Source organism: Wasmannia auropunctata, unplaced genomic scaffold (genome assembly GCF_000956235.1).
Source record: "Wasmannia auropunctata unplaced genomic scaffold, wasmannia.A_1.0 LD336106.1, whole genome shotgun sequence".
Classification (NCBI taxonomy): Eukaryota; Metazoa; Arthropoda; class Insecta; order Hymenoptera; family Formicidae; genus Wasmannia; species Wasmannia auropunctata.
This window is the reverse complement of record NW_012026784.1, coordinates 2013404-2039872: the sequence shown is the minus strand read 5'-3', so window position 1 is coordinate 2039872 and position 26469 is coordinate 2013404. Positions and strand designations below refer to the sequence as shown.

Genomic DNA, 26469 nt, shown 5'->3' with positions numbered 1-26469 from the left:
TATATAGTATAAATTTACGTGATAAATGTGTTGCATTCGGACCTGTTATCTTATGTTTTATTGAATAATTATGCAGATCAATAATCCTTGTGGAATTTTGAATTTAATTTTTCCCAGTATCGTACATGTTTATTTTGACTTATTATAGATTTTCTTCGTTGCTCCTTATTCTACCGTAACATCTGCCGAGAAAAGATCAGTGCACGGCGAATATTTTAAAAGGGATACCTTCATGATATCTCATCGATGAGTATACCATTATTCGGTATCATACACTTGCTACAAGATAAAAGTGCGGTTCGTTGAGAACAATCAGTTCCAAAGATTCTACAGAAATCAACTTTATCGAATGGCGTTGCCGTTCACCGCTCGTAATAAACTTGTATAAAATTTCGTATACGGAAATTATTATCCAATATTATGCACATATCTGTAATGATGCCAATCAATGTGGCATTTTAAACTTTGTCAGTAAAAAAACTAATGAATGAATAAAATTGTTCAACTGATTTTACCGTTTAGTTTTCATTTTTATCATGTTTTAATATCAAATCAAAATGGAAACATCAATTCTTTTTGTGATCGCAAGTTGCACCAATTCTGCTTATTGAGAGCATTATATTTATTTGGAAATCTCGTTAATGATTTTTAATTTTTAATTTTTAATTATTTCAAAATCGGAAGTGGGAAAACCGATGTAACATCGATGCAAGCAAACAATCATGATTTATGCAGGTATTATTCGTTATGAAAACCGATTCTTCAAACGCCTGTAGTTGCGCGAGGGATCGATAAATCACGAATACACGTATTGACGATATTTCCTCCGTATCGATCTGCGGCGAATAAATCATATAATGGTCCAAATATATTACCGCGCACCATCTCACCGCCGAAATCCCGATATGTATCTGCCGAGGAATCTCGCGCTTTTGACGCGCTTGTACTTTGTACTCATCGTGTATATAGGAGGGAGGCCCGCCTATGTATCTGGGTGCTCCAGATAGATGCGTCTCCGATATGAGATCGGTCGGTTGTCGAGCCGGGTCCCGAATCGAGTAATGACAGACCCAGTGCCGCCTCCCGTGCATCTCGCCCTCCCTTGTTTATGGGAATCATCGGATTTACATCAGAGCGATCGCGATCGCATGTGGGTGGGTCTCGAAAGGAGCGGACGCGATAGAGTGGGTGGGAACGATACACTTGCTCATGTTAGATGTATGGGAAAGTATTCTTAAATACAATAGCCATTTAACAAAAAAGTGGAGTTTATACGATAAACTGTAAAAATAACAAGACACGAAAAAGAGAGAAATAAGATTGTTCTTCTTCTAGAGTAAATTAATTACTTGAACTGTTGTATCCACGACAAGATTTCCAGCAGTAGTAACAGTGTTTACAAATATCTAGGTAACTACACGAATTCGTATACAGATGTATTTTCCAGTCAATATAAAAATTTAATTTCGCAAAATTTATTAAATAAAAATCGCGAAACAATATTCGTGGACAATAATGCAGAAAGAAAAATCTAAAATTAATACAATTTTTCAATTTTGTTCTAGTTATATTGAATCGACTGTTCTGGAAATTTAATTCGGGTATATTTCACATACGTCTGTCAACTCTTGATAAACTGGAGAAAAATTGGAATTATATATTTTAAAAATAATAAAGGCGATAAACTCAATTTTTCATTTACTCGAATAGATATAATCAGACATTCTTAAATGTGATTAATTATAGTTCTTCAACTAATGCGAGCATTGTATCAATTGTTTTAATATCTGGAATACCTGACGACAGTATATTACTTATGCTGATCATTATACTGCACAAACTAAATGCATTGTCAAGCTGAAAAGAACAGTCATTAGCAACGCGTATATAATTTATGTATTATTTTATAAAAAGAAAAAACATTTTCCGTTCGAGAAACGTTGCGTTTCATATATTAAAAAATTAGTATACCGATACCTCACAGCGATTATTCGAGCGGGCGGATATCCATCGGCGGCATTCTCGCGAAATTAACAACCGACCAGTGTTTTGGGTCACATACTCTACGAACCAACAAACATAGCATCAACGACGATGGCCGTTAAGAAAACGAAACAAGTAACATAATGAAATTGGAACCTTTAATTCTCTATTTAGATTTTAAATGTACGTAAAATGAGCGATGGAATATTTAACGTTATTAACGCTGTTAATTTCGAGGATATGTGTACGGTTCTACGTCAAAGCGCACAATCGTTGCATATGCATGGCCGACATTTACATGATGTTTACATTAAATCGCACTATGCAGCAAAATATTCTTAATATAAGCTTAATCAATGTTAGATGAGATCTGCATGCTTTTATAGGCATGAGCATAATTCACGCGAAAGTACATGTAATACTAATAGTAATCGTTTTCATACACGCAGCTAATGACTCTCACCTATAACATCAATCTGTAATCTACAGCATGAAAATTGTTGCATTATTTTATAACAAAAATTAATGATTCTTTCTAACTTTAATGGTGTTCTGAAATCTTGTTTTTACCGAAGAACTCACGTCGTTCGTATTGCGTATTGACGAAACGATAAATTCGCGATTACGTGACGTGAGTCGATTTTCTCGCGCTAAATAGGACATTTGTTTTGCGCGGCTGCGGGAAAAATAGAAGAGAATCACGTGGGCGGTTCGTTTACGTGCAATTTGCAATTCTAAAGCTCGCGCCTCGTCACCTCGTCGAAGTTTCCGGTCACGGTTCATTGGCGCGAGATGAGTTCGAGCTGGCCCGATCGTGCGGTGCGATCGATTAGCACTTCGTACACCTCGCTGACGAACAAGCGGCTAATTATTCGTCGACGAGGCGCGGATTGTATGCAAAAACCACTTCGGTCGTCGCACCCGGAATCGTAAACGGACGCGTATATATACTCCGTCGCTGTCACCGATTCGATTCGATTGCCGTCGTTCGATTCTCTCGCCGCGGCTCAAAACCTACATACCTAAGCGAGATAGCAAATCGCATGACGCGAAACCGCATTAACATTCTTATCGCGTCGTACGCGACGGCCGGCTTTGTCGTCAACATCCTGCGCTGCATAGCGAAAGTAAGGACGAAGCGGTATTGAATTGTTCTCGTTCCAAAGTGTAAGAAAAACTCAGAAGCATTACACGGCAATTTATGCAAATCCCAAAACACTGTACTGTAAGCCAGCTGAAAAAAGAGAGAAAGGAAAACTCTTTATTTTCCGTTCAACATTTAAAAAATTATTCTTTATCTCATCTCGATCAAATTTAATGTAGGCATGAAATCTCACGCTTCACAGACCATTCAAGCCGTGCCTGATAAACGTTTCGAGTTCTCCGCGAATGACGTAAAATATATCGAGATTCAAGATCGCCAAGTGCCGGCACGGGGTTTTCTTCTGCCGCGACGCAAAGCGGGAACGTTTCGTCATTTTCAGCGGCGGACTTGAAAGCCGCGTTTCGCAGCGGCAGATCAATCCTCTAGATTCTCAATTCGTCGGGAGACCGCGTCGCGATCGATCTCTGCGCGGCGGGACCGTCGTAAATCGTTCGCGAGATTAATCTCGCGGCTCGATCCGCGCCGGTGATCACGATCGACTCGACTCGCGCGCGCTATAAGCTCCGTCGTAGATCTCACTTGAATTTACGATCCGCGCGTTTCTCGATCTCCTCCTCGGCACCGAGGAAAGATCCGCTTCTCGCGCCGATCGCGGAATGCGCGGCATTTTGTGAAATTCGTCGTCGTCGCGCGATGGCCGATGACACGCGACGAGCGGCGTGAATAACGCGGGCGCGTAGACGATGACGTACGGTGCACGCATAGAGGTCATGTAACGAGAAAACGCGTGATCGCTCTTATATTTCATATTTGTAACTGCATTTTCGACGCATTGCCGAAAAGTAGGTGATAAATCAAGCATGTCATTAATTATAATAATTTATTTCAGTACGAAAATCTCGCAGATATTTTGAAATAACTTTGCATTGCATGTCGGTTGTCGGATATCTTATAATATTATTATAATATAATAATATTATAAAATATCCGACATTATTTGTTGCTATATTTCTGGCACAAAATATATGTATATGCCGATACCTATGTAAATTGTGCTATTGTATAATGTTATTAGGAAACAAATGATCGTTAATTAAAAAAAAGCTACTGTAAAAGTATCGATAAAAACCATTTACGGTTAAAGCCGGTTTATTAAAAAATTGAAAGGGAGGAAATGGATACAAAATGGAAATACATAACTGAAACTCGCATCTGTCTTAATTAAATTTTCATTTCGGAGATATACGTATATTTTGAAGCATTTTCTGGATATGCGACACTCTCTGGAGACTGACTGCGATTATTCCGAGACCGACTCTTCGCCGCGTTGCTCAACCACTGCAAATGAGCAAACCGACGCAACATCATCGGAGAGTACGGTCTTATATAATCCTGCCAAACCAAATGCGCATCGCTAACTCTTAGCAGACCTAATATTAAGCTCCTCCGGAGCAGATTCTTGCAGCGGCGCGTAATCATGTCTAAATCCTAATTACGTTGATATAACGTACGATATAACGAAGTCAGTCGCTCAAAACGCTAAATTGGAAGACGTAAATGCTGCTAAAATATTTCACGTCGAACTTGCTGGCCAGAAACATCTCCTGCATTTTGAGAATTAATGAAAATTGATATATTAGATGTGGAGAGATGTAAAGATACAGACTGACGGGATGGCGGAGTCGTCTCGTCGCTATCTATATTCAGCGCGACATCTCACTTCGCCGGACTGCTTGTGAATAATTGGTAGAAAGAGGGAGGGGGTTTCGAAAGCTTCAGACTGCCAAAGCTGTCCAGGAACGTCGTCAAATACGCGCAAATTTATGTTTCACTCATTCGTTCTAATTAGACACGAACGATCCGCGCGTTTAATCAATTATACGCGGCGATGAATCAACTGTACCGACGCGACGTCGCGTGCCAGCACGTTTGTCAGAAGGTTGTATTGGCATGCGGGATGAATCAAATGCGAATTCTACCTTAATTATTGTAACGAATGAAAAGTGAGAGAAAGGGAGAGAGAGTCAAAAATAATTTTTTTTTTTGTAGCATCCAACAAACGCGTGAGATAATGGAAACTTTAATTCGAAACGGGCGTTCAACGTTCTATGATCATTGTCAATGTTTTTCTCTTCATCTCTCTCTTTCTCTCTCTCTCTCTCGGTTCGAAAGCGTGACTTCATTTTTCAAGTTGACAGATTGTAGTCTTCGATCGTAGTCTTCGATTATCGACATTTGCCGCGACGTCCTTTTTCTTTCTACCCGATTTCACGGCCAGTCAGGCTAATAATTCTCCGCAAGCTCATATCTCGCGGCGTTAAATATTACGTCGTCTCGCGGATAAATGGATATCTTCATCTTTTTCTTGCAGGAAATATAGATATAAAAGAACAGAACGACAGAAATTTATTTTGCAAAATTACTTAATCGAAGTTGAACATTGGCTTTATAATTACTGGTTTCCTTTGTACTTCTATCTACATATTTCAATTCTCACTAGTGTGGTTGACAATCGAATGTAATAAATCTAATTTCAAAGAATACAGATATCCAATAAGAAATGAAATTAATAATGATTATCCTTTTATGTTCATTCTATCCTTGGCAGAAAATTTATTTAACAACGACAGTTTCATACCGCAATATATTCGTATAAATAGCGCCCGATATGTTCCGTTAGGTAAATAAATATCATAATCAATCATAAATAATAAACGATTCTTGCCATAAATACCATTTGGACAATAATGTCATTAATGCTGTGTGCATATATTAACATCGAAAAAGTAATGTTCTGTCACAGGAAATAAAAGAGAGGCAGAAATTAAAAAATATAAACTAAAATCTTGGAAATTTGTATGATACAACATATTTCATCGCGAGAAAGTATTATATACCTACGAAAGATCTGTAGTGCCTAATAAGAAAAACGCCGAGTTATAACAATTAATCCTTAAATCCACTCAGAGATGAATTATCTCGCTAATTCAAGATAAGGTTTAGAACGAAATACGACATGTCATTTGATAATTTTCAGTAAAATAAATAAACTGACGATCTTATGACGTCATGGCATTTGCTGACATTCGTATTCCAATTCGAAAGTGATCCACATGACTGAGAGAGTAGCGAGAGAGCAACGTAAATGCGCACGGTACCCTCGTGACACACGTCATGGTTTAGATTGTATAACTTCGTAATTTACCGTGAGACGTGTTGCAAAACTGGGTTGCGCGTTATAATTGGATAACCCCGTCTAAAGTATCCTACACAGGCGGGGACTGACGGCGCAGGGGGGGGGGGGTCTAACGAAACGTACGTAATCTCGACGGATTTGCAGGCAGGCTTAACCGGACAGCTCGACTTAAAGCGAGCTGCATCTAGGTCTCACTTATTGTTAGTTGACCATAAGTCTGACAACTACGGATGCACGCCGAGATTAACAGACTTAATTCATCATCCCGAGAAGATGCTAAAAACATTATTTGATTTTCATTTGATCGCAAGACGCACCGAGGCCTTCGTCTTGTTAATTTTTCTTTCCTTTTCGGAGACGGGGAATTCGAGGAAATATTCTTTCCCCGAAGTTCGCGCTCGCCGAGTTTCTCAAGTCAAGTTTATAGGGTCAACGGCATTTTCGCGGGACGTCGTCGTGGCAAAAGAAGGAATTCGTGCGACAGGAAGCGGCGTCGACGTGCCGGGCACGAGCGAGCGGGCCGAGCGAGTGCCGCAAAGGAGACGGCGCAAGAATCAACCTGCTTGCCGTCGATATCGCTACGAGGAATCGGTAAGCCGTCAGTGTGTTTCTGGAACTCACGTACCATTCAGACAGGCGACTCGGCCTTCGTTTCTTCTTTCCGTCGCCGGTCTAAGCGAGCGTCGGACGCGGGGACGTCGGCGGTTTCCCGCGCTTGCTCGCTCACTCGTAGCGCGCGCTGCATCCCGCGCGAGTGCATTCAGACGCGAGTTTAAGCGCATTACCCGATTGCCGCTCGCTTTAGCGACGGGGAAATTAGTTTAATCGTCTGCATGATGAGCTTAGACGACTGCGCGTAAATGCGAGTGCTCATCGTTGTGAAATTTTCACTGAAGGCCACTTTAATGTTGCCTCGCATTACTAGTAGGTCTGCCACCTTACAGATCGCGATATTACGTACAAATACGGTTTTATTTCTGCAAAAATTAAGTTAGTTAGAGCATGAATACGGTTATATTAACAATAATATTCATTATTCATTTTTGTACATGCATAATATGTATGCATACAAATTCAGAATTAATTTAAAAATAAAATTATTACATGCATTTTTAAAACTTGTTTGTAATTCGTCACTTCCCTTTTTAATTATTCACCAAAACAGATTAACGCGCCAATATTAAATTAATTAATTCGTCAATTAAATTATTTTCATCCATTAATTTTTTCGACGGATTTTCAAGAGATTCGCAAGAGGCACGCGATTTCCTCCAGAAAACGTCCTCCGTGCATTTCCCTTCAAGAAGGAATTCCCCGAGTGTAATTCGCTGGCAAATGCATCGCGGAAAGAGGCACGCGTTGTCGAGGCAGATTCTAGAGATAGCCTAATCGGATTCATTACCGCACGTCATCTGCTCGTACTATAGTAATAGTGCGCTTTTCTTACGGGCATTTCGATGCTTTCACGGTCGTTCCCTGGACTTAATTATACGCGCGACGGCGTGTATACACACAGACACTCTCTAGAATTTCACTTCGCGAAAGACCGGCCACTCACGTTCCGACTGTGTCGACCGGCAGTTAGCTGCATTCAGTAATGCGTTACTTGCGCACGCACGCACGCATGCATGCGTGCACATTCCTCGTTAAAAGACGCGTTCGTCAGATTCTGGTTTACCTCGCAAAAAATGCGTTGTTACTCGCGGATCTGAGATAAGAGCCCGCGACGAGATTAGAAAACAGCTAGATTTGTATACCCTTTTAAATATTCCACCTGTTCCTTTATTATTGCAATGCTTTCTTAATAGCACAGTTGAAAGAAAGATACATTTCTTTCTTGAACATAACGTTTTAAGTTACTCTAAATACTTCAGTTCTCTAGCTAACCTATATTTAAAAGCTGATTTTTTTTTTTTTTTACAATTTCCATTAATTGTAAGTGTTAACACAAAGATTGTACACGGCAAGAAACATTGCTTCTCTTCATCAATTTTATTTTGCTGTGAAATGAAATATTACTCTTAAATTAATTAAAGAAGAATTAATTAAATCGATCGATAATTAATTCTATCTCTCTTGGCATTTTGTCACCAAACGAAAGCTTCCTGGAAATCCAAAATCGGTAATGCCAAGCGTTTCGCCGTGGAAATTAATTGGCCGAAGTTCATTCGCGTCACGCACGATACATTAGAACGAAGTTTAAAGTGAATGTAAACTTCGAATTTCTCCCGGGATTGCGCTCTAATTATATTCCCCCGTGGGACTACCGCATCACTTACGTCTACCTATTTGCGAACACGAATTATTTACGTGGTTATCCTAATATCTCAACTCGGCGACTGTACAATTATATTGACTGCCATTATCCCTATATAAACGGCGCTCGATATCGCGTCACCAAATCAATTTATTCGCATCGATGTAAATGTAAATTTACTATTCTAATATATTCAATAATTAAACTAATGTATTAACAGTCATGCAAATGAGCTAACGTCAACATACTGGAATGTATTCTAAAATATATCGTAAATAGGATTCAAAACGATTGATTCTTCATAAATTTGCGGACGGAAATGTTTACTTTCCAGAATTAAAATAGTGACATATATAAATTAAAGTTATAAATCGTAATCTTTTGCAGAAATAGAACCGGGATTGTCGAAGCATAACAATTATATTTTATTGTGATAAAAATGAAACTAACATTAATTAAAATTATTTAAATATATGCATTGTATATATTTCGCGATCAATGCGAGAATGACGCATTTCTTCAATTTTTCGTAGATGCATCTCTTGCTTAATTAATTTATACAGAACCTCTATTTTTAACAAGAAAATAAGAAAAACAACATCAAAGAGCTGGATCCCTTTCAGTCTCCTCTAACGATTAATTAATACATCTGCAAGTGTGCAAGACGGCGTGGCGACGCGCTTACATTCATCGCGCAATATTTCTCTCTGATCTTGTCGACTCGTTTACTATCGTCGTAATGTTCCTTACGATCGTCCCGTTGATCACTGTTATTCATTACCGGTGCGGCGATAAAGACAATTTACTGTCGTCATGCGTTTTACAAGGCTTTAATTGATGATGAAAGACTCATGCATGCAGGCTAATTTCGCGAGTCGCACGACGCTCGTAACATAATTTCACGTCGTGGACCAACTTTTGCGCGAACAATGAGCATAAAGTCTGGTTTAACGGACTACAGTAGATGAACGTGATGTGACAAACTCTCTCGGTTTGTCGGACTTCAGAATATTCTCTAAAAAAAAAAAAAAATACGTAACATTTATCCGCGAAGTTGATTGCAGCGGAGAACTCGCTCGCGCAATCTATTTTCAACAGCTCAATTAATAGATAAGAAAACAACAGAAGAAAATCTAAGCCAATCTAAAGTTTGTCTTAGTTTACCTTGTTCCGCTCTAATTTTCTAATGTGATTAATTAATTTTCTAAAATAATTAGGTTAGTATAATATTGTAATTTAGCGCAAAGTAATCTTTTCAGACGTGCTATAACGATACGTTTTTACGTAGCGCAAACAATATTTATAACCGTAAATTACACGCACGCGAGTAGGAGGGTGAATAAAAAAAAATCTCAAATGCATAGAACCGAGATAGGAACAGTCGAAACGCGATGAAATTTGAATGCCAACACGAAAAGGTGAAATTGCTTATTCTGTTTATCTTTAGCAGGTCATCAATCTAGGATCAAGTTCTTCCTTTCGCGTACAAATTTTAATTATTCAACTGATGCTAAAGCAATAGAGGAAACTTGCTCGAAAAATCTATTGCAGATTCGGTCGACGTTGCCACCTTAAATAATGCTCGTGCATTATAGTACCCAAATCTCAGATCAGCCCGGGACGCGTGTGGCATCGTACGTGACGCAAGTCGCAAGACATATTTCCCCGCAGATATACCGCAAAGGCGGGTACGATCGGATTCGCCCAATTTTCTTGAGTGCAACTGCCAATAAAGTCGTAGAATCGCGTTCCCGTTTGCGGCTGAAATATGGCATTTGCATACGAATGCGACGTTTTACGGAAGCTTCCGCACGAGCACGCGGATTCGCAGAGAAATTCGCGGGCGAGGACGCTATCGGCATGTGTATCGAGTTTTCCTTGGAAAACTTCACATTTGAATTTATCATACATCGTCAATTGAACGCGACGAAAAAGATATTTTATTAGCAATTTTCCGCGCGCAAAAAAAAACGAATTCAAAAGAGTCGGCTGTACCACCGACGAGTCGAAACTTCGAAAAATCGCGAGGAGTACGAAGTACTCTAATCGAGACGGTAGATTACCGGATGTAAAGGATGCAAGCACGTGCGTGCATGTGTGCGGAGGCGTGGGTTCTCGGTACCTGGTGAGATGTACGAGGGCACCGATATCGGGTTAGTTTTTGCCGGAGGTTTCTAGTTTCCCGAGTAGTGCAATGAGGTCTGCGCACTTCCCGTAGACGACCAACCACGTTCCAGATTGAACGTGCGCGCGCGCGGTGATCAATTTCACTATTTTAGTAAGACAAAAGAGCGAGATATAACCACGACTTTAAGTTCCCGAACACACGGCGTCTCCGATCGAAGCGACGCATGACTTGATTAATGACACCACGGAACGGGTGATGCATTGCGGGCGATGTTACTTAGGAGAGCGTTCGTAAAAAGTTAGGAGAGGGTGTGCTTCGGATAGATGGGACTACAACAGGATGCAGCCGCGGCGCATTCGCTTCGACCGCAAATGGCCGGACGACTTTTTCCAACGAATCGCCTAGAAATAAATATAACGCTCTCTAGATTTAATCGGCTCGATCGATTCCCATGAATCGAGGCACTCGCAGCAGCTTGGAAATTCGCTTCTCCATTGAATTTATATTGACGCCGCAACGATATCGCGACGATATAAAATTCATATTTAATATATAATCTGCAAATTTATTGAAATAGTTGGAATTTTTCATACTAAGAAGCTTAACTCTTTATCTGAATAGCAACGAACTAAAATTCCCATAACTTATAATAATAGTCTGGGGAGACGCTTATTAGATCCGTGTTCATAATCGTTAGTTGAATCTCGCTTAATTGATGAATCGATAAATCTTACAATCAAAATTCTTCATACGTCCGATGAGTACGATTAACGATGTTATCGCGTGCAAACAAATCTATCAAGAGGCAAAATAATGCAGTTTCATTATTAAATAAAATAGAAGAAAAAATTCGCGCGTAAATTTATCGATAATATAATAGTGAATTTCTCTCACGCTCGTCATTGACTCATTCGGCTTCAAAGCCTACGCGGAGGCCGATAACGGTATGGTAATGGCGTGAATACACACCATCGCCAGGTTTAACTTTCATTAAGGTCGGCAAGATGTGACCTTTCCATCCACTGGTCCCTTATCTACCTGTCGACGCACCAAAACCGTGACTTTTTCTCACGTTCAACATCTTCCTTTAAACATCCTCTTTAAATCGGATACGACGCGACCTATAGCCACATTTTTTAACGCAAAGTGGAATTTCGCACGAGCGGGTGACAGATTACTATGTGCCGATAGCCAGAAAACCGAGTCGCAGACGGCGATCAATCATGTCGATCAATTCAAAATTAACGACGCGGACGGCACGAGTAAAATCAGACAAGTTGATTTCGATATTTCCCAGCAAACTGCAATTTCTTGGCCGGAAAGAGAAGTCACATAATAAACCGTTAGGAAAGAACCGTGCGAAAGAAATGAAGAATACAGAGTTAAGAAAGTGTAAAGGAAGAATCATAAAGTGCATAGATACTGCTTTCTAGATACGTGAATCATGATGCTTGATATGAGTTTATATATTTTGTGAAACTAATCCCTAATAAAAAAAGAACTACTAGTACAGTAAAAACACTACTGAAATGTAGTTATAGTGTCACTGCTATACCATCAGTGCCACTACTACATTTCAGTGGTGTTATCACTGGCACTAGTAGTTCTTTTTTACGAGGGATGACCGGTGATAATAAAAATCTGAAAGCAAATGGAAGCCGCATCATTTCCTTCTCTTCCTCGAATCTCAAAGAAGGTAGACCTTCGGTAGACATAACGTCTTAGGCATCTCCTTCAAATTTTTGCCATTAAGCTGCTCGATATGCATTCACCGGACGGCGTATACAATGTTGCTTTTATATACGGGTGACGCGGCCCACATCACGCAAAGGCCGTCGACCCGCAAAAAGGGCGAAACAACTTGTCCGAACCTGATAGCCACGGCAATCAATCTGTTAATATCGACTCGGGGCACCGATTAAGGTACCGAACAACCACGAAACGCGAATAACCCCGTTGCAAATAATCAACGAGAGGAGAGATTATATTGGCAAATTATTACAAGTACAGGGTATCCAAAATGCGTTTTCCCGTGCGGGAGATTCGAAATAAAACACGTTAAATTTTGATGAATAAAAGACGATTATTAAATAATACCAAAAATATGCGCATCTTGATAAAGCGCTGACTTGGTGAAACTCTCTCTCTCTCTCTTTCTCTCTCTCCTTTTCCCTCTCTTTTCTTTTATAGTGTAATTAAATAATAAACTTCTATCGTCATGGAGAGTAAAAAAAGATTACTTTAGCTTTACAATATTTAAGGTATAAAAGATTATTTTAGCTTTACAATATTTAAGGTATAAAAAAGTACTTTAGCTTTACAATATTCAAGGTATAAGTGCTAAATATCTCGTCACTCTAAAAAAATTATTATCTACCTATGATCAAAATAAATCTGCATCAAATAAAGCGAGCTCGTATTACATCCTCGATGCTGTTCCATTATCCAAATGTATTCAGCGAAACATCCTGTATAAACTGCGCTGCACAAAAACTTCGTTCTGCGCGAATCCTACTATTTTTCATTGCGCCGAAGGACTTCTTTGCCCGGCGTGTGAAAAATCGCACGCGTGGGTGGCGATATAGCGAAGCATTGTCCTCTCCGAAGCGGCCCATGTAACGCTCTTTGCGTCAAAAACGAACAAGGATCGGCGCTTTTAACGGTCCGAGGCGCTTTTAATGGCCCGCGCGGCCTTACGTAGGCAGTCCGCGACACGAAGATCGACGACGACACGGTGAGAACGGTAAGGGGACTTCTTTCGCAATATTGTGTTCGCGCTTGACCTCTTAAAAAAAAATTCCTCAATATAATTTGCACGTCAGAAAACAAGCTTTTACCGGTTAACTGCGTCGCAGCTAGACTTTCCCTGCCGATTATTATTGCTACGAGTGTTTTCACATTTCTATGAAAATAAATGTCTATATGATTTATATACATACATTCCTCTAAAGTAGTATTCGCTGTAATACAAGAGCTTGGAATGCACGGTTTCTCAAGACTATATTAAACATTATGGTTGAGAGATTAGAGAATACTATAAAATAAATTTTTCAAGTTTTTAGCTTTGCCTTTATTATTGTTCGCCAATACGAAGTATCCTCGGATTGTCTTGTGCCGAGTCGGACATAGAATGGATTCAGCGCTAGGTTAACTATTCACCTAAACTCTCGTTTTGAGCGAAATATGAAAAACGTAAAGAGACTAAAAAAAATAGCATTGCCGATAACTACGAAAGAATCCTTTCCTTAATTCGCGTTCTTCGCGGCGGTTCGCCCATAATGGCGGGCTTTTGCACAAGGGATTCCGAGGCATGAGCTCGTCGGAAAAAGCCCGAGAGATTGCGAGAGAAGGAAGAGCAGCAGGAGGAGGATGAGGAGGAGAAGGTAAAGCAGGAGAGAAACGAGATAGCGGTCCTGTCCTCCATGGACTTTTCTTCCATCTCCCTCCTCCCGTTCCTTCTCTCTTTCTTTGCCGCACAATTTTGCTGCAACTTTGTTTCGCCGGCACTTTCAGTCGGATGTCATGAGACGTCATTTCCGACGTGAACGATACGCGTTTGTAAAGATTTAACACGTTGATGGACAACCATAATGCGCAAAAGTCAGGAGAAAGGCAACGTTCGTTTTACTTAATTCCCCGCAAGATATGCATTACGCGCGTGTACGAATAAATAATTCAGAGGGGATATAAAATTTCTGGCGTTTTCCATAAGATTTATTTCTCCGATTCGAGAAAAACCGACGGGAGAGAGACGACAAAGAGTAGTCGGAGAGTTAGCGATATTCTACAACTTTGAAAGTCGCTACTATACATTAACGCCCGTCCGCTTGTCCGAGGACAACTTAGAAATATTAATGCACGGGGGTTGGAAGAGGGGACGGTGACAGAGAAGGCGAGATACCGGTACTACAGTCCTCTGTCCCTTTCGACGGAGAACTTTGTTGCAGGAACATTTTTCTCGTTAATCACGCAATTTTTCAGTCTGACAGGAAACACCCTCTTTCGAAGCTTCATCGATTAATCTCGGAACGCAGGTTATATCTGCTCGAATCCCCGGCGTTACTTTAGAAACGAAGACGTCCACGACAATTCCGCGCGAATCCTAAATCGCTTACTTCTATGATTAATTTTACCGATTACTCATTCATGGCGCGCAAGCTTGCCACTGAATTCTTGAACCAGTCATTGTGGTATACCATTTAATAATCGATCTTTCATTGCGGAGCATGCAAGACGAGGCCGCGAGGAAGTAGGATCGATATATCGAGAGATGATAAGTCTCGGTCGTCATATCGATCATAAACTAATAACTCTTCCGCTCTCTGGGAGGATATACTCCGTACGTATTACAGTTTAAGTAGGAATATTAGAGGCAGAGTACAAATAGGTATTACAGTTACTTGCACAGAGGCTTAACATGGATACACAGTTTATAGCGATGGGGCACGTAGGAGAGATAATTATTTGACATAATGTATTTAGTATATGGACGGATTTTATTAAAGAAATGAGAAAATAATTACGCGAAATATATCAAATGTCATACTTCTCGTGGCTCGTTTTTCAGATAATTCATACGCGATTTCGTCTTTTCGTGGGATAATAACACGTCTATTCTTATCGTGTGTACATCTTCAGATATATGGAACTTTTCACCAATAAATCACGATGGAGTTAGTCATATTATTATGCATGACAACCTTTCCTTTAAAATAGGTATAAGCTTACAGCATATATTATGCAGTAATCTCAATCAATAATTTAAAAGTCAAGGAAATCGCCAGGAAGACACAATGAGACATGAGAACTTCATTATCGATAAAATAGCGATTTCAATCAATCTGAATTTCCCCGTTTTAAATCTTTAACACACACGTAATAAAAAAAGCGGATTTATCGATCCTCGCCTTGCTTTATCTCGCCGACTTGTTTCTCCCCCCCGAAGCGAACACGTCGCACGGCCCTCGGGCCCAGGTCCCCTGTTCTCCGCGAGAGATTTATGCCACTGACATTGAAACTAAATTACGCTATAAATTAACTTTAAATTCGATGCACCCCAACTTACTCATCCCCAAGGCCTCATTCACTCAAACTTGGGCCCGTTCGTAATTATTGATAGAGAACGCTTGCATTCGAGATTTCGTACTCGTTGCATCTTGAGAGATAATGCTAAGTACACGGAATGATTCACACTGCTATCTACTCGGTCGAGTGTCGCTATGCGAATGATAACGCGGCGACCTTGCTATGCAACAGCGTGCCATATGCCCTATATTCAAAAGCAAACGTGCGCCAAGCGCGGCACACAAACCGATTAGCTTCGAAAAATATTTAACGTTTAATAAATGTACACATACTGAAATATTTTGATCTGTATGCTTCAAATATATCTTAACGAATATGGACTATTTGAGATATTAAATCTACAGTTTATTTAAAGAATAAAATGAATTTTAATCTTATTTAAAAATTTATGTAAATTAAGTTATTCTTACTTTTTTTAATATAGATTACGAAATAAAGATAAATTTTATTCTTCAAATTTAGAGATTTAATATTAGATTTAATCTTTTTTGTATAGATAATTAATTTGTTTTTATTCACATTTTAAACAAAAAATTAAATTCATAATCTTATTTTCTATTAATAATCAATTGTTTAATATCAATTATTTGCTACTCTGTACGTGACATACGTGGTTCAGTGTAACAAAATATTAGTTTGTAATTAAGTTATATCATGTTTAATAAATGAATTTTCAAAATTTATTCAGTCAATTTACCGTATACTGCAGGAAAATATTTCGTACTAAAGGGAGTTACTTTGATATCAAATTTGCGTTAAGCGATGCTATTGAGTGAGCCAGTATCATAAATCAGATCCCAGAGGGAGCTAATAATAGCTGAATTTACGGAATCACAAACACCGTGCGAAACTGCAAACGCAATCAATCCGCGCTTGGAAAATTTGTCATTCTCATGTACCAGTTTGACCGCTTCAATTAAGGATAATCGAGATAAACGAGCGACGCGAGTTTATATGGGTCGCGCGTGCTTTATCACGTAAAAAACGTTCCATTAATTGCTGATACCGTTGAATCGCCAATTATATTTACATGTCGATCTAAATATTTCGATTTTCATGATATTTCGCGGATACTCACGAAATTATTAAATTAAGCAAATATCTAAATATCTTTTATTTTATCTCCCTTTCTTTTACTGCTTACAAAAATTATTATTTTATAATTATTAAATTAACAATTATGTTCTCTTGATGTTCTTTCATACCTAAATGATGCAGAATAAATCAAAATCAAATTTGCAATGCAATGCGCTTTCCGAGATCTCGTTGTACAAAGAATTGATTTGTTACGATTTTAACGGCCGATTTTAATAGCGTTTTTAATGAGCCATCCCGACGCACTCGTCGGACCGTACCGAAATTTATGATCCCTCGTTTTACCGTAAGATCGTTATCGGTATAACTTCATCCGTCGTCGCAGTCGATCCTGGATGCGTCGCGTGTTGGTCTATGCCGGGTCCCTTTGACAGATCCGCATCCCGTTATACGGAGCGCCGAAGTCCCAACGTAATTTATGACTGCTGCGTGCAACGTAAAGTGTGTTACTGTATATACATACTGTGCACACATACGTATCATTAAACCAGAGGAAACAACTGCAAACAGTTCGGAGACGATCGCGTTATTGAAAATGTCGTATAATTGAAAGCCGCAATCGATTCTCCTTCCTTAAAATTGCAGTCGGTTTCCTCATGCTTAATATCGTATAGAATAACGATGGTATGTGGGATACGGTGGAATGTTCGGAAGGAATCCTTGTCGGGGATCGATAATAAGATGCTTTATTAATAAAACAGAAGAATCAACAGAACGCGTGCGTGACCGTCAGGTACAATTTATCGTACGTAAACTTAATGCACGCCGTGCCTGCGTGCGAACGTAACGCCGAATGCGTAAGAGTGATCGCGGGCGCGCTCACATCGCCAAATATACATATAATTTATTTTTATATAAATAAATACACCGTATACGTGTAATGTATACATATATATATTATATGCATATACCTATATATCATGTGTATGTGCGTGGGTATATATATTGCATGTGAGTGCGCGTAACTTCGACTACGCCTAAGTACGATCGCTAGGAGCAAGAGGGTCGTGATATAGTTTGTGAGCTGTTAGTACGTACGCGATATGTTTGGTAACTGGTAGGGTGTAAGACTAGTGTTAATGTAAGTTTCACATCGTAGCGCCTAAAGGTTGTAGGGTGTTTTACGAAACGTTTACGGAAACCTCGAATCGAAGGCCGATTGGAATCCCTTCCCCGAGTCCGTAGACACGCGGAAAAACGGGGAAGAAGTCGTCGCCAGTTCTCGTTTCACCCCTCCGTTCCTGATGTTTTTATGCTTCGCGTAATTCATTGTTCGACGGGGAATTTGTCCGGCAGGGGGAGGAGAGCACCGATGAATAGACATTTTAACGGCGCAAGAGAGGGCGATGATATCTATGTGCGAACGAGATATATATCGGAAATTCGAGAATCGAGAAATTTTGCTGCCGATGATTCGCAGTTGAATCTACGACAAATAGATTCCATTGGGCGACGGTGTTTGTACGGTAAACCAATAGATCGAGCAGTGAATAAACGGAATTGAGGGCGAAAAATTCTGACGCAAGTATCAAGCGTCAATTTAAAATAAATGCGTGTGAGAGAGAGACGGGCTGCATGTGTTGGAGATTGATTACGACTTTCCACCTTCGATTTCTGTATCTAGCGCAATAAATATGATACTAAAGAGAAACCTATTCTTAACATCCACGAATCTATAAATTACATCGACGTCATACACGTACAAGATGTCTTGGAAGCTGCGAGCTTTCTCTCGCGAGAAGATAAAGTATCTGCTCCAATATCAAGACCTTAATTGATTCAACGAAAGATTTTACGTAATTAACTGTTGGCGATGTTTATTTTACTGTGTTATCAAATTTTATTTAAAGATAAATTTCTTAGAACTGCGACGAATCGTGTCGAAAAACGTTATAAAATTACTAATAAAAGGAACGTCAATCTTATCCAAGAAACCCATTGCTTCTGAGACATCCTTTTGTTCAACTATGTTGTACGGTAAATAATATTATCGTGTAGCACGACCGTAAGCTTCACGTTTGCGGCGCAATTAAATCGCGCAGACCGGTCCAGAAGTCGATCTGAAATGCGGCTTTACGCCCTCATTGATAGCTATGCAAGGCAGCGTTCCGCGAATGATATCGCACCGCGATAATCGTAAAACGAGTTCGTTCGATATTTAGATTGCGGAAGAAAGCGCCGTACGCGCGAATCAAGTGACGCCATAAAATAGCGAGTGGAACGCGAATTCCAATTCGTACACTTGCTGCATTCGCGATTGCGATAACTGTCGTTGAGGACGCAAGCGGGTCGAATGCGCGATCGGAATCGTTGAACGATCGTTTATTCCGCATAGACGTGTAACACGTGTAAACACGTAATTTTATATATATATATTAATATTACATATATAAAATTACGCTTTTATATATTTATACATATATGTAATGTATTTATGTATACTGGCACATATGAAATTGGCGCGCTTTTCTCATCGTGGATGAAAGCGTGGCAGGACATGAAGAGAACTGCCTGGTTGAGCCTCTGTTATCTGGTGACAGCAAGAGTTTGTTATCACCGCGAGTGACAATCGTCGATCTCGAGCAAACGCAATGAAAACGATTGTTGTAGCGACGATCATGGAGATGCAAAATTGATATTTCCACGCATGTGGAAACTACGAAAAACTAAGAAAATGGCTACGAATTCACGTCTAACGTAGCGTGATTTTGTGAGAAATTTTGAGAACGGTATTTTTTTCTTCTTGACAAAAATCAAATGCAGATTATTTGAAAATTTTCGGTACGTGGAATATACGCATGAATTCGCGATTGTTATGTATAATGCACACGATGATAAATCATTGATGCGAAAGTGAAAAAGAAGACATTATTAATTGCGTCGCTTCGGATTTCAATTTGAGATTAAGTATAATCTCAAATGCTAATCGAATTACAGTTGTAATGCTCGTTGCAACGCAATATTTTATACACCTTCACAACGCGCGCGTGAAATAAAATAAAATAAAGGGAATAACCTATATATATATATATACTTATATATTAAGCGAAATAAATAATAAATTAAATAAATTAAATCTGAAAGTTAAATTATTCATGATCATGACGTATGCATTGAAATATAACAATTATAATAATTACATGTAATGGACGTGACCAAGCATCGAATTATTTCGATGATTTAAATAAATAATCAATATGATAAACATAAATTTTCTCGTATGCGTCCGCTTACCGTAAACTTGTCTCCATGTACCATAACTCAATCGTTATCTGCAAATCTATAAATACATAAATTCGTTCAGATTGTCCAGTATTAAAGAATATATAGAGGCACTCAATATCACGGAACGACAAATAAATAAAATAAATAACGTAAATTCTCGACACCTCGTTTGTCAATGTATTGTAGTCATACATATCTCCCAGGCTCTTATACTGAAAAAGGATGCTGCGAGGGTCAGCCATGAAACCTCTCGAGTTCCCGTCTCATGCGCGTCTGACGACATTCGGCCATCAATTTTCACCCAACGACTTTACGGCATGAACCGCGCGTAAGCAACGAATAAATCGACCTCGTTTCCTACGAAAATTTCATCTCTACTGAGAATGGCGGTTGCCCTTCCGCCAACGCGCAACGAGGACTCCCACGGATGTCCTTAGCTGCCAACATCCGCCTTGCTCCTCCTATAGGAAAGCTGTCGCAAATCTAGCGGATCTTTAATTGATCTCAATGCTTGTAACCGAGTTGGACGTGCGACGCTCGTCATCCGCCACCGTCGATGATGACACGGTGAAGTCATTCAAGCCGCTCTCGATCAGACTTATGAGATTCTCTTGGGGCGAGGATACGTGCTTCTCGGCGCGCGCCTTCTCTTCCAGCTTCCTCTTCTCGGCGGTTAGATCGACGGCGTTCTTCGTGTGTATTCGAATCAGCTGTTCCAACTTGGATAGCTGCCGTTCGGTCGCGCTCTCCACGATCTCATTGTTCTCCACGGGCATACCGTGCTTGCTCACCGTGGGTTTATAAGTTTTTACCTTAGAGTGACCCTGAATGATGAGGTACATCGGGCCGCGGATCGGTTTAGCTGGTTGCTTGTAATGGGAGAAAATCGGGTCGGTGGTGAGACTCGGAGCGGTCGTGGTTCGCGGTGGGCTCGTTGACGACGGCGCGAGCATTATCTTCATCTTCGGGGTCTCTTCGGCATTGAGGATCTTCACCAGAGGCGACTGACTGGACTTTGTGCTCTCGCGATGATCCATGGTGTCCATGGTGGGCGTGTACTCCATGGTCGACGAGACGGTCGGTGTGAACGACGGCGAAGTGGTCACGGTTGTCGCGGGTAATCGAGACGGTCGATGGTCGATCGGTTGCTCCTCGGATTCAGGAATCTGCGTGTTGAAAGTCGACGGTGACGGCGGGCTGGTGAATGTTACGGGGAACGGTTGAGGCAGTCGTTGTTGTGCCTGTTCCATGCTCGACAGCGGTACCATCATGTTGCTCATGGACGGCGCGTGCATGTGCGACAGAGGTGGCGACATGTGAGACATCGACACCGGCGAGGATGGTCGAAAGCCGGGACGCATGCTGCCGATGAAATGCATCATGGTGTTCGGTCTGGTCTGAGGACGCATCATGGACTGGGAGGCCGCCTGCGGAGGGACGTACATTTGCGAGGCGCTATCAATATGTCTGAGGGGCATTATCGGAGCGGATGGCGGATGCAGAGGCTGATGCTGCGAGGGCGGTATCATCCTGTTCGGCACGGAGGAAACGGACGGATGATTCTCCGACAGAATCGGCGAGCTCGTTATCGCGTTTCTTACGGGCTGCGATTGAGACTTCGATGCTTGATGAGTCGTCTTTGTCATCTCGGACGTGGTGGGGTTTTCCCAAGCGGCATTGTGCGTCATCGTCGTCGGCGAATCCGAGGAGCTCGCCGAGAAATTCTTCTCAACGTAATTCGTCGGAATTACCACGGCGACCGGACCTTTCTTTGCCTTATGTGTCTCCAGATCCATGATGCTGGACGGCGAATTGGCTACAACGATATGCATTTTTTGCGAGGGCTGCGCATCGGTCGCAGTTTCTTCCTCCTGTTCGATGGAATCCGTAGTTGTGGTAGAAGCGGTAGAAGTTTGAGCGACACTCTCCGTCGTCGATGACGTCGCCTCGGTGCTGATCTCCTTCTGACCCACAATCACTTCCTCGTTTTCGTTTTTGCTGGCGTCCACAATGATGTTCGCGTTCTGGCTGACGACGACCTCGTGATTGGACGAGGCCGCGGCGTGATGATCGACCTCGTAATGATCTCTGGAGTAATCCGGAGTCTGCCATGTGACCTGGTTGACATCCTGCGGAAATACCGTGGAAGACGAAGTGGGCCCGTTGTTGCCGAGCCATCCGCCAGACAGAGTCTGCGTCGACTGATATATTAGATTTGACTTTTCAAAGGACACGGACGGCGCGGTAGTCGCTTCGTATCTCGACTTCGTGCTCTGCGACGCGGACGGTACATAGACGCTCTTAATAGTCTCGACCTTGCTCGGTGGTGCCTTCGAGGTGGAGTACGGTCTTGACGAAGACACGGGAGAATAGCGTCCGTAATCTTTCGAGGGCGCTCCGTAATACTGCAGAGCATCCTGAAGGATGGGGCCTTCCTCCGTCTGCGTACTGAACGGTGATGACGTGTCCGGGTAACCGATTAACTTGTCCTTGGATGTGCCGACGTTGAAATTGGTGGACGTCTCGGCTTTCTGAATCATCGGCGGCGGCATCATCATAGTGTACGGCTTTATCTTCGGGCTGAAAAGCTGGCTCGGAAAGTAACTGGCCGGCAACGACTGCAACCTGTTCTGATTTCTGTAGTCGATCAAACCGTTCCGGAAGCTGGTGGTGCGCACGATCTTAGGCGGCTCAGCGCCAGTGCTGCCGGTGAAGTCGTTCCTGTATAAGGCAATCGAATCCTGTCCGCCACCGGTCCGCGTGAATTTGGGACCATCAACGAACTTGAGGAACTGCTCGGGTATCTTCGGGCTGGTCTTCTTCGCGGTCACACCCAACACAAGGATGTCGCGCTTTGATGACGGCTCCGTCGTGTGCTGCTGCGTGTCCAGCCAGTATTGCACCCTGTCGAGAACCGGCGGCACGTAGTCGAAGGTCGGATTGTTCTTCAAAGGGTCGCCGCGTCCCAACGGCGTCCACTCGTCGTAGTCCATCCTGGGAGAGAATATCCGCGGCCGGCTGTCATTCTGGCCGCCTGCGAACAGAAATTTCGAGGGTCGTCGTGACCGATTAAAGCCGGCGGGGTTCATTGCGGGTCAATGGCGGAAATCCTTCGCGTCACGGTGACGCGCGAGAGGCCACGGGAGAGGAGACCGACCGATAGAGAGAGAGTAGCCAATTATACTTGGATCGGCGCGCATAAACGAGAACTTGATATCTTGAGTAATGAGCCCCGTCGCCGTGATTAATTGTTCTTAATTTTATTATAGCCCTCTCTCGCGCTGCGCGCCGCGCTCTCTCGCGCGGCACTCTCGCCCGATTGATTTATCCTACCGGCACTACGAACGTCACAATCCTCTAGGCTGCATAAATTTATGGGACACTAAGTGCACACACGAGCGAGAGAACGACCGCGGCCGGCTCGATGAGATACGATAAACGCGCGCGCGGATAGCCGTGTCGTATAAATTTATACGTTTCTAGAATACCCGATGCCGTCGCAACAGCCAGCGAGCGTCGTCTATGCCGTCTGCACTTTCGTTTAACATCATCGTCAAGCTAGATGATACGTGGCGCGGACCATTCGACGTCTCGATATTACCCCTCGTCACGTGGCGACATAGTCGCGAGGGAATTCACAATAAAATTTGAAGACGGCAACTTTAATCTGTGTTATCTCAAATTGCCTGTTCCTTGCAAACGTTCAGCGTTAAATTGTCGAAGGTTATATAGACCGGTAATGTGTGTCACGCAGAAATATATTGCGAGGTATCCTAAGTAACTATTCGATGAATTACACAAATAAATAATTACACAGATAAAATCACAGTATTAGACTTGACTATTATTATTATAGCCGAGAGATGATATTACGGGAATACTTTTACGTGCTTCGTTCTTATACCTATATACGCGAAGAGAGAGAATTAAGAGCGCTCTTGAATAAACGTCCCACCCAATACGGTAAAAATCTTCCGCCTGACAGACAATGCCACTTTTGTTTCCCGAGAGCGCGTTGCGAACGAACGCGTAAGCCACCCAGGATGATAACGTTAAGTAGTCCATCCCCCCGTACACATCCGCTTTCCTGTACGTCACGGAGCAGGAGGATCCTGTTACGAAGTTGCAATTCACGTCGCGTCGTATCTGGGGTTCCAGCGACATAGCGGGCACACGGACCCATCCCCGCGAAGAACGATGAAGGCCCCGTCTTCGCGGAGTAAAGAAAGAGAAGTCTCTTAATGAAGTCTCGCCGAGAGGAGGAGGAGCGGGCTCTTTTCAACGTCGAAGGGTGACGTATGGGGCGCCTTCGCTTCGCATGCCCGAGTGTTGACGGACACGCGCGTTTAAGCGAGGCCAGATATCGGTCTCGGCCGCGGTCCGGCATGCAGTGCCTATAACGATCGGTTATCAACGAGCGTTGATTGCTATCCTCAGCGACCGTTCGTCAAGCGCGGCAACGATCTGCCTCCCTTCGCGATTTATGAGAATAGCACTGGCAATTAGGACGGATAATTCCAGGGAAGGCCCGGAAGGCAGGCAACCTTCGCGGAAAGTTTCCCGGGACGCCTGCCAGCGATTAATTTTGTAAAGTTTTCCAAAGGCTCGGAAGAGAGACATGCGATCGTCCCCCGCCAGCACGTACCAACGTAAAGCGGTTAGCATTCACAAGTGGGCCGAGCTGTAAAAAGAATAATGACAAGGTTTTCATTTAATTCCCTGCAGTCGAGACTCGGCGTGTAACGTTACCGTAATTGACCACGAACGCTGTCGGATGTTGCTCGCGTATCTAACGTACGGCGTAAGGTTTCACGCGAGACCCCGTACACACGTGGACACTACCGAGAGGAAGACAACATACGCGCGGCGGATGTCGCCGCTCACATGTGCGCGCCGCGCTCGCATGTACGCCCAATGTCTCGCGAGAAAACGTCCCGATAATGGCTAGTCGAGAGTACGCGTTTTCTCCGGCATTATCGAGGCAATCGACGTTTCTATCTCTACGGTCGGCGCCGTAAACGCGGTAGACGTCGGGCATTAAAGCCCGCTCGCGCAGGCCGCAGGTGCAGCCGTGGCTATGTACGCGGCGATGCATAATGCGCCATATACGCGCACCGCGCTGACGGAAATACCGCTGACATCTCGAGTGCCGGAGAGCTCCGGAGAGCCGAGAGAAATCTCACCGGCGTAATCGAGACGGATGTTCACCCGTGATAACATTTCAAATGGGAATAAAAATTTTCAAGCATGTTTTTCAGAAACTATAGTAGCGTTTAGTAAACTGTGCGATTAAAATATGGATATGAGAACAAGAGAAATTTATTTCTTAAAATAAGAGAAATAAATTCGCAATAAAGTTACAAAATTTACAGATGCATTCACGAATTTACAAAAAATATATATATATATATATATATATATATATATATATATATAAATCATAAGCTTTTATAGGAAAAAATTTATACATAAAAAAAATTTAGAAAATTTTCATTTCACTCAATGTTGGAGACCTAAACGAATTTAGCAATAAAAAAATGCTAGAGGAAGAAAAATGTAAAGCGTAAAGGTAACGTTCTCAAAAATGTGACATTCGTTAATCGCGATGCACGGATGTTCGAGGAACGTCGTTTGCCCGCGTCGTTTTCCTTGCGCGGTGCCTCATTACGAGACATATGAACGAGCATTACGTCGTCAGGACGAAAACGCGAGACGCTGTGTCGGAATGTCCCGCGGCTGCACGGCAGCCGGCGGGCGCCAGTATTCCCCAGTCATGTCGCATAAATACACGTGTCATGCCTCGCGAATATACGCGCACGACACGGGATGGTCAGAGCTCCTCCGGCTCGTGCGCTCGCCGCCGCCTCTCTTCGTCTCTCGTGTTACCTGTCCGTATAATGCACGGTCGGATCCGCGACCTCCGCAGTTTTGCGCGAGCATATTTCAAACGAGGGGACAGGTGACGCCTAAGTAATTTCTCGGGGAATATTATGTGCTAGAGGAGATTTCGTTCGAGTCCCCGCTGCACGGAGAGCGGGAGCTCGGATCGGGGCGCATCCGGGATTTAAATCCTCGCCCTTTGCAAATTTCATCCGAAACCCATCACATGCATACATGAATACCAAATCAATCTTTTATATTAAATTCTCTTAAAGCAACGATAGTTCGTACGAGCGTAATTGCATCGATATCACGTAATTAATTTACGTCGATACTTTTAAATAAGATCCATATATCATGTAGCACTAGGAACCAGGAACACTTATACAGAAATATCCAGATCCAGTAAAATATTTAAACATCCAAAGATGTCTCAAAGATGTAATATAGGCGTTGCATTAATCCAAATCCAGATCAAGCAAATGAGAACGAATGAACAACTTGTTTCAATGAAT

General features: G+C 42.2%; 1 protein-coding gene across 5 annotated transcripts in view; it reads right to left on the bottom strand.

Annotated features, from left to right (window-relative positions):
* Window positions 1-20408: 20408 nt before the first annotated feature.
* Window positions 20409-26469, bottom strand: part of LOC105452016 (mucin-17) — a 49787-nt gene continuing 43726 nt past the window's right edge. For all 5 annotated transcript variants that reach the window (XM_011692786.1, XM_011692795.1, XM_011692819.1 and 2 more), the window contains one exon: window positions 20409-23108. In XM_011692786.1, coding sequence (XP_011691088.1) covers window positions 20569-23108 — 2540 coding nt within the window. In that variant the 3' untranslated portion in view covers window positions 20409-20568. The remainder of the gene's footprint in view (window positions 23109-26469) is intronic.